Source organism: Lissotriton helveticus, chromosome 3_1 (genome assembly GCF_964261635.1).
Source record: "Lissotriton helveticus chromosome 3_1, aLisHel1.1, whole genome shotgun sequence".
NCBI lineage: Eukaryota > Metazoa > Chordata > Amphibia > Caudata > Salamandridae > Lissotriton > Lissotriton helveticus.
Genome location: NC_136061.1, coordinates 502,736,609 through 502,745,520, shown reverse-complemented (window position 1 = coordinate 502,745,520; position 8,912 = coordinate 502,736,609). Strand labels below are relative to the sequence as shown.

General features: G+C 41.1%; 1 protein-coding gene across 3 annotated transcripts in view; it reads right to left on the bottom strand.

Annotated features, from left to right (window-relative positions):
• Positions 1–1,048: 1,048 nt before the first annotated feature.
• The window catches only part of NABP1 (nucleic acid binding protein 1), a 40,739-nt gene continuing 32,875 nt past the window's right edge, over positions 1,049–8,912 (bottom strand). For 2 of the 3 annotated variants that reach the window (XM_078680407.1, XM_078680408.1), the window contains 3 exons: positions 7,733–7,814; positions 5,356–5,398; positions 1,049–1,707 (listed from right to left, as the gene is read on the bottom strand). In XM_078680407.1, coding sequence (XP_078536533.1) covers positions 1,526–1,707; positions 5,356–5,398; positions 7,733–7,814 — 307 coding nt within the window. In that variant the 3' untranslated portion in view covers positions 1,049–1,525. Of the gene's footprint in view, positions 1,708–5,355; positions 5,399–7,250; positions 7,314–7,732; positions 7,815–8,912 lie in introns of all 3 variants that reach the window. The other variant, XM_078680406.1, reaches the window with a different exon arrangement.

The following is an 8,912-nucleotide window of genomic DNA, read 5'->3' as shown; positions in this document are numbered from 1 at the left end:
CACTGCAACAATTTCCCTACATTGTGTATGTTGCACCGAAATTCTACTCCCAAATTAGGTTGAGCGCAAGTGCACTGGGCGCATATTAAACTACAGCTACTTATTTATACAGCACCTGCTCTAAAAGATAAATACCCAAACTTCCAAATAAGAAATGAGTGTTACAAGATTTGACTTTGAGGAATAGATTCATCTTCAAGGTGACGCATGTTTGTTTTTTTGCCCATTTTGACACGTTTTATTGTTCAGTGACGATAACATCCACAAGTCGTTGAATCTTCTCTGCTGTCACAGGTGGTGTATGTACATTGAAAATTACCATTTGCTCCCTAAGTATGTACACACAAGAAATACACATGTTAGATACCTAGGAATTATAATTCTTCACACTGATTGCAACGTAGTTGACATCAACAGTTTGTTCTTTCCTTTTTCCATAGCGGTCTTTAGATCAATTGAAGACATGATGCTACCTGACATCTTTTACCCTGATGACTATCCGAGGAATTTGCTACATCCTGTGGGTTGGAACATTGCCCACTCCGTGTTTGCACAAACCTTCTGACCACATATGGAGAACTTAACATAGTGTGCTAGTTATCTGTGGCCTACTTACCTTACAATGATGACTTGTTTTTGCGCTTCAGTACTGCTCATTTCATAGAAATGTTGATGCTGTACCCAACAACATAATTCAATATAAACACTAACCGTGTTGGTCCACTTCTCTGCTACATTGAATACAAGTGATTCATTGCCTTAACTATTTACAGATACAAATACACTCTTGACGACCAGAAATAAACTACCCAAAATAAGTTATCTGTCTGGACACATTGTTTACCTGGTACAAAAATGAAGCGTGGAGACATGTCAAGCATGCACAATTTGAAAGGCTATTTGCAAACTAACTCCGCCACTGTATTCACAATGTGTATTGAAGCTAAGAAGAACATCACAGACTATTAATATCACGTCACTATGATAGCTACTGGTGAATTACAAGGCTGAGAAATGTTTGAAGGCAACAGCTTGGTGAAAGGCAGCATTTGAAGTCAATAGTGCAATTTTTATTTAAGAATTGAGCATTTAAACCAATGAAAAACTGAAATTGTCAAAATGCGCCAGAAATAAAGCAGAGTCAGAAACCACTCCAATGTGGTGCAAGTTAATTCCAAATTGCAACCCCTTCTAGCAGGTTGTTCTGATACAGAAAAGTATAATTAATTAATAGGGTTGCAAGAATAGCCACGTAATGTGAAAAGGCTTTGGTAGTTTTAGACTTTACAGTTTGTGCACAACAAAAGTCCAAAACGTACATTAAGTATAGGTTATTAAGATTCAAACTAGGCATTCATTCAACAACAAAAAAATGTTATATATAAATAAATCACACAGCGGAACAGCCCTATGGTCATAGTTCCGAAAGAAAATTAATATGGATAAATCCTCCATTAACAAAAGAAAGTGCCGTAATTTTTAGCAAAGGCCAGATGTTAAGAATTGCAAAAAGAATACTGCTAAATCATCTTTTTGATGTTCTACGAGAGTCCCTTCCATTACTGAAGGCAGGTACAAAGGGGTGATTATGATTTGAAGATCCATTGGTCAGTCCTCGTCCACGGGCTCTACCACCACCGTATGAGGGGATGGGACCATTTGATAAAGTTGATCCACCAGGTGCAAGGCCAGTTTGTGAACCAGTTCCTGAAAAATAAAAAAGTTTGGCTGATTAATGAAGTCCAAAGGTGGCTATCCGACAACGTGGATCCTTTTAGCGCTTTGATAGACAATTCAGGTGACTGAAAATGGCTAAACCACATCACTTTTTGATTAAATAGGCAGTGCACATTAAGTCAACACTCCTCTCCTCCCTCGCCCCTTTTGCAAGAGACAATAGCTAACACTTACATGGTCCACCATGAGAAATTTAATGACAGTGTCCAATAGCCAAAGCATAAAAAGGCTTTCAAGTAGGTGATAGATTTGCCCAAAGAGTGGCCCTAATGCCACTGGAGAACACTGCAAGATGACAATCTTTTTCAAGCATTTTGCTGACGGTTGAACAAGATTTGCCATAGTCCATTAATCGAGAATCCCTTGTCAACATCGATCAGACAGCAGTACTGGTAGTGTTAATTAGAAGCAAAGCGTTTGCCTGAAGTGAAGATAGAGGGGGCCCTTTAAAAAAAATCCTTAACAGGTAAAGAGGCCTTTTATTTTCAAATAAAGCTAATTATATGGAGTTTCACACCAATTCATTTTGTACATATTCAACTTGAGGTCAAGTCACATACTAGAAAAAAATTCCAATTATCTAAACCCACCCATAATATCAATAAACAATGAATTGCCCATTAAGTAAAGGAATTGATTCACCCTACAATCCAAACTTGCCTTATGAGAGAAGGAGGATACAAGCTTTCATCCTATGACAAGGTGTCAGCAAATTGGAGTGCTTGCAGACTAGGTGGAGTTAGAGGAAAATCTCTTGTGTCCCCTCCCCCCCTCCCCCAATCACAATTATTAGCACCTCCCCAAACCACAGGGCAATCCAATTGAGGCATGAAGGACAATGCCTCGTTTTGAATGATCACCCCACCCTTTCACAACCCCATTTGTTTTTTTTACTGATGCTGCTCGTTTTTTGACTGCACATGGGCTCTGCTAACCAGGCTCCAGTGCATGTGATCCGACCCCTAAAATGTGCTGAAATTGGCTACACTCCCAGTTGGCATATTTAGCTTACATACAAGTCCCAAGTGTATGGTACCAAAGTGTACCTGGGGACCGTAAGTTAAACGTTAGTAATGGACTGCAGAATCCATAGAAACATCCACTACAGTGGCAGTGCTGCCATGGCTGCAGCCCTACCATTGTAGCCTGGCACTGCAGTTTAAGGACAGCCATTTCCACCAGTAAAAATAACCCCTTTTGACAGGCCTAAACCTTGCTTTTAAATATTAATAAATTACTTCCAAATAGGCCGTAGCATGCATAAGGCTGGGTGCAAGGCTTATGGAAGTAGGAAAAGGTTAAAGTTAAACACATCCTTACAGTGAAAAATACCTCAAAGGCTATTTTTACTGTTGCAGGGTTGGATATTTCATAGGAACACATTAGTTTACAAAATTATATGTAAAGGCATATTGGCTAGGGAACACCTACATATTTTAGGAAAGTTATCTTTTTTTTTTTAGAAAGTTGCCTTTCCTCCGGAGGTATTTGCTTGAGCTTCAACAGTCACCAGGAAAGAGACTAGTCCCCTTGATGAGGTGTGAAAACTGCTCACAGAACAAAGTCCTTGGATCTAGGGAGGTGTTCCATTAGATTGACAGGATGACCATCTGAGCTGTGCCCAGGAACCGAATTGACAAAGAGCCCTACCCTATCACAGGCAAATGATAGCCAACACCTGAGCAGGGCCCTTCTTTGATCCCCCAGACCAGCACGTCCCAATCTCAGCGGGAAAGCAGCTGCCCTCCAGAAGTGGTTTTGAGTGACTGGTGGGGAGAAATCACTCACTTCCCTGGCCACACCTATGGGGTGGGAACACAGGCTCTACACAAGGTGAGAAGGGTTTCACCGCCTTGGATCTGGGCAGACTGGAGCACTGAGCAATTCGTCTGCAGTAAGGAGCACAGGAACTGCTACAAAAGTGAATAGTAAACCGTAGAAATGTCTTCCCTATTGGCTAGGGAGAGGCCAGGAACCATCCTCCTCCCACATGCTAATGCAAGGCATAAATGTGGCACCCCTTGGCACCCTCTTCAAAACACTACTGGAGCAGAACAACTGCACCTGAAGTTGTGATCTGTGTAGGGACCTGAAAGGGTGATCCTGCTCGCACTCATGACTAAGTGGACTCCAAGAGTCACTTGGCTTAACTTCTCCTGATAAGTTATAGGGACACAAGCTTCTAGAAGTCCTTTTCCTGAAGAGTACAGCTGACTAATTCCAACAAGAACTGCCCTGGACCCTGCGGTTGACTTCTGCTGTAGTGAGACTTGACCCTCAGGTGCTGTTCCGGCAGTCCTGGGTCCCTTGGTTGTGTCAAAAGTTACCTCTGCCACCATCCAGAAAAACCTGGTATTAGAAACATTTTAGCTCCAAAGGGCACATGAGGACCAGAACTAACCTCTCAAGTCCTTTTTTATGACAGTCCATTGTCTCTGGGCTAAAGACACAGGTTTTCCCATTCAACTTTTCTGCAACAGCAAATCTGTTTCAGAGGCACGTATTGGAAAGGATATTTGGGCTTCTGGGTCCCTGTTCTGCTACAGCTTGCAGGCTTGCCCCACTGGAAGTATCAATGCTCTAAAAAAAAAAAACGACTAAGTCTGAATACAGACATCTTCTTGGGTCGAACGCACCAAAAAGGTTTGTCCGGTGAGGGACCTTCTGATGGTGTTCATTTTGAATTCCTCCCACTCTGAGCTTTCCTGCCAAAAGTCAGCAGCTTCACCAGAGCCTCGTTCGACTGCTATCTGACCTCCTGGAGCTCTTCTCAGCCTCACCGGCTGCCTTGTCACGCTGAGGATTTTTTACTTCCATTTCAGAGAGTTAGTCAGAAGGCAAAACATCTGAATGGTCAAATATGGTTTTTATATCAGACCCACACTCAGTCAGCCTTAAATCACACCTCGATACTAGTCAAAGACAACCGGATGACTGCAATTGGTAATATTCTTTAGTGAAAATTTTAAAAACTCATCTCTCTGGTTTACTAGATTTGTCACTTAGTTCATTAAATGATTCTTTTTTCTCAAATGAAGTGGGACTTTTGTGTTGTTGACTTTAACGGTTTCAGTAATTCTGAATGCATTAGACATTTTATTAAGTGAAGCCTGTCTGTTCTGTGCTATAGCTACCAGGGATTGAGCTCTGGTTTAAAATCCTGAAGCCTTTACTGGAGCAAAGAATAATTAAATCATGACAATGACACTATTTGAGATGGACTTCCATCCATGCCAAACGCTCCACTCTTACAAGGCCCACAACCTGAGCAAGGATATTCCTCTGCAGACCTTCCACTCTTTGAGGATACTGTGGCGCTTCCGTCAGTGCTGCTGTGTGCTTTAAAGCAGGTTCAACAGTTATGCTTTAACATTTTACAACTAAAAGTAAAGCAAATTACTATTTGAATGGACAAATTTACAAACCACTGCAGACAATATCAATTTGCAGAGACAATGTAGATTCCATTTTCAATCAACCCACTTTCTAATTTCCCACTCAGTTTGACTCTCCATCAAAATCATACTGTAACATTTTACATTATATACTTTTACAGATTGGAGCAAAATGTTCATAATGACCCACTTCCATACAACCACTGTATTTTCCCAAACATACCAGTGCTTTTCGGAGGAGAATTATTTCCCTGTTCAGCTTGGCCCTTAAGAAGACAAAGTAAAAACCAGTGAGTATTACAAGCATCTATACATTAGTGTAAAATAATGTACATTAAGTATTTTATGTTTGCAAATGTTTACACTGCTGTTGTGTTACTTTGGTAATAACTACTTGCTCTGTAAGTGTTGATGGGACTTTTACAATCTATGGAACAGAGCCCCACATGGCAAGGGCCCTTTTAACCTGCGCTTGTAATGGCAGTGTATTTGCTCGCAATAAAAGGAGGCCCCAAAATATGCAAAGCCAATATTTCTTGGTGAGATTAGAAACCACTAAAATACTGCCACACGGTCTATGGACCTTATCTATTCAATGTAGAGACATTATAATGTCTGGGCAAGTTGGGCAATTGCCCAGGGCCTCCACCTCCTGTTTGCCTATCTCTACATCAAGAGTTTCTCTCACATTGCCCAGTGGCATCTTAAAGCTTTCTGGGGACCCTGGAAGAAATTTCAAACGTTTGTGTGAACCCGGTTTCTGAAAGTTTGGTACCATGAGTGCTTCAATTTGCATAAAATGGGCAGTAAAATTACAAACAAGGGCCCCTAAATAAGTCTTGCCGAGGGCTCAAAAAATCCTCAAGACAACACTGATTCAGACTTGAAGGAATGTCAAACCCTTTACATGGTTCCATCAAATCTGGATAAAAATAAATGTATTCCAACAAGAGCCCCGTCCCTCTTGAATGGCATACAGTTCAATGATCCAACCCAACAGGTAGCACCAAACTGTTTCATACTGTGGAACAATTGTATAATTACAATTAAGATGTTCCTGTCCATTTATAGAAAATGCACCAGTCTTCTAGTAGATTTATGCTACCTTACAGAAGTGAAATTCCAGATTTATTTCCCCGCCCAAGAGTAGAAGCACTACACAGACATCAGTGAAAGGATTAGTAGATGGCATCTCAGGGCAATCCAAACAGAAGAGTAGCTACATAAGTGGCAATATGTTCCACTATAAGGTCCATCACCTCCACTCTAGGGTAGGCAAGCCAGTCATGTGGAATCCAAAAATGAAAGTAAGTGCTAACTTCAGAGATAGGGGGCCAATACAATAAATACTTCAGCGAGGAAGGCACACAAGAACGGACTTACGGATTTAGCTGCATGAATTGGATTATGGCTTCAAAAGGGAGTCATTATAGAAATGTACTGCTTGCCAAACAATCTTATTAGACAAAAGATCCATTGGAGGGACTGCAAATGCTTTAGGAGAGCAGTAGATACTGTGCTACTTTCCAAAAAAATAAAGGAGCCAGGCAAAGTCTATCATGGCAGAGGGGGTGTGCAATCAACAAAACAGAGCTTGAAAAACAAACAGTTTTGCAAGTATGTTGAGTCTCGTGGAGCACTGTATATTCAGGTCCAGCACGGACCTCAGGTTTCAGACAACCAAGTTGTTAGAAGACCAATATAAAGCTAGAGAAGAGAGACTAAGACCTTGAGGCCAAGAAGAATTTAAAGCTTGGACTGGATCCGCTGCCAGACCTCCACCTGCGCTCCTATGAGGGGGATTTATAGCCAAGGAAGTGAGCAAATTGGCTGTGCGACTGATCCATCTAGAATTAGAAAAGCCAAGTTCAGGATGAGAAGGGGCTATTCGGAGGTGTAGAAAAGGACAATAGGAGAAAGACCCTGTGACCGCTCACTAATGCGCTATGACAAGAAATAGTATAAAAAGAACCAAGGAGTGCCCCTTCCAGAAACGTGAGAAATGCTGCTGACCTTATTTTACTTAACTACACTTAAGGTGAAGAGATCATGCTTGGTGCGGGGGGGGGGGGGGGGGGCGCGGAGGTTTGGGAATAGGCATAACTCAAAACCACAGACCTGCACAAAGCAAACCTTTCTAGGCAGCCTTGGTAGTCTGCAACCTCCGCATTCGGCAGCAAGCTATTAAAGAAAAAGACAACTTTGGGATCCTACACATTTCAGCAGTTAAGCGCTGATGTTCACATTCCATCTAGTTTCTGGTTAAATAAAATGGCTTAGATACTCAAGTGTCAAAATAACGTGTTAGTGCACATTTAAAGCTGCTTTCACTTAGTGATTGGTAAGCATCCGAACCATGAAACAAGCAAAGCCACTCATCTGTGTAGAGGCCATACATTTCTGGTCATTAAGCACACTCAACATCACCCATTTAAACACGATAAGCAGAAGGCATGCTGCTCAACCATACCGCTAGAGACTAAATACTACAGTAGTTGACCAAGCTCTTCTTGATAACTAGCCACTTAAAACAGTCGCGCTTAAGTACTTAGGCAACTCTTCAATCAGACCAAAAGAGATATGCATACAATGTTACTTACAGTTTTGCCTTGCCGGGAATTAGTTACATAATCTGGGTTAAACTCACTGAAGTTTGGAACTTCAGAGTACACCATGCAAAACCTGAAGTTTGAGAACACATATTAGAGAAAGTGACAAACCAAGAGAAAACTTTAAAAAATGTATTTCTCATCTGAAAAGGTGGGGGAGCCACCGAAAGATCAAGCCCAATGCCTGGCTCAGTTAGCTGGCCTCGAGGCCAAAACACGTTTTTATTGTGGCTTCAGCCTGCTACTCATGCTATGAAGACAAACATTGACTTTTGATGGAAAACGGGAAAGAACAAGTGTCATCTAGTGGCTAAACTGCACAATGTGAAAACAAAGCCTTGGAATGATCTCGGATTTGCCACTCGACCAAACAGTGTGATCCCAGACAATTTCACCGTGCCTAGTTATAATTAATTTTACACATGAGATCACCTTAAAACATGTGGCTTCAGGGTGTGCACTTTACAAAATTCTTTAAGGCTAAGTCACTCCATGTTTAATAAGCATTTGGGTCACATAAGGGATGGCAATTTACACACCAATGGGCATTCACATCTGATACACGAGCACCTTGTACCCTGAGTTCTTATCTGCTTGCCCATCTTGATATTTATTCACAAACGGTTTGAAAATAAAGTGCAGGGACAGTTTTCTGGATCAGGTCATACTCTAACTGGCCAACATATTTTGTGATTGGATCTCTTGGAGTCCACAAACGTTCATGAGATAATCACTAAAAAACACAAGTTAGACGAATAAATATTCATCTCCATTGCAAAGTAATCGTACACATCAAAATTGATCTACATGGGTTTTCATTTACATAATGAAAATATCATGATATTTTTGCAAAAATTCTTTGGTCTCTGGCATTTAATGCCATTAATGAATCCTAAATGCTCTCAAGAAAACATTCTTTTATGTTATATTCAAGACCACTGTATCTTGTCTTTATTAATGTACTCATTCAGCAAAAATTAATTGAGTCACATTCTACTACACAACTGCATCATTTTTGACCAAACGTGTAAATCACTCAGACAACCATTATGTAAAATTGGGTTTCTGGTTGGCAGAGGTAAGCATCCTGTCAATGTAGGAACCACATTCCTAGCCAGGGTAAGTCACAGCACACCCTAAATTCTCCTATGCTCACCCTCAGGTAGCTTGG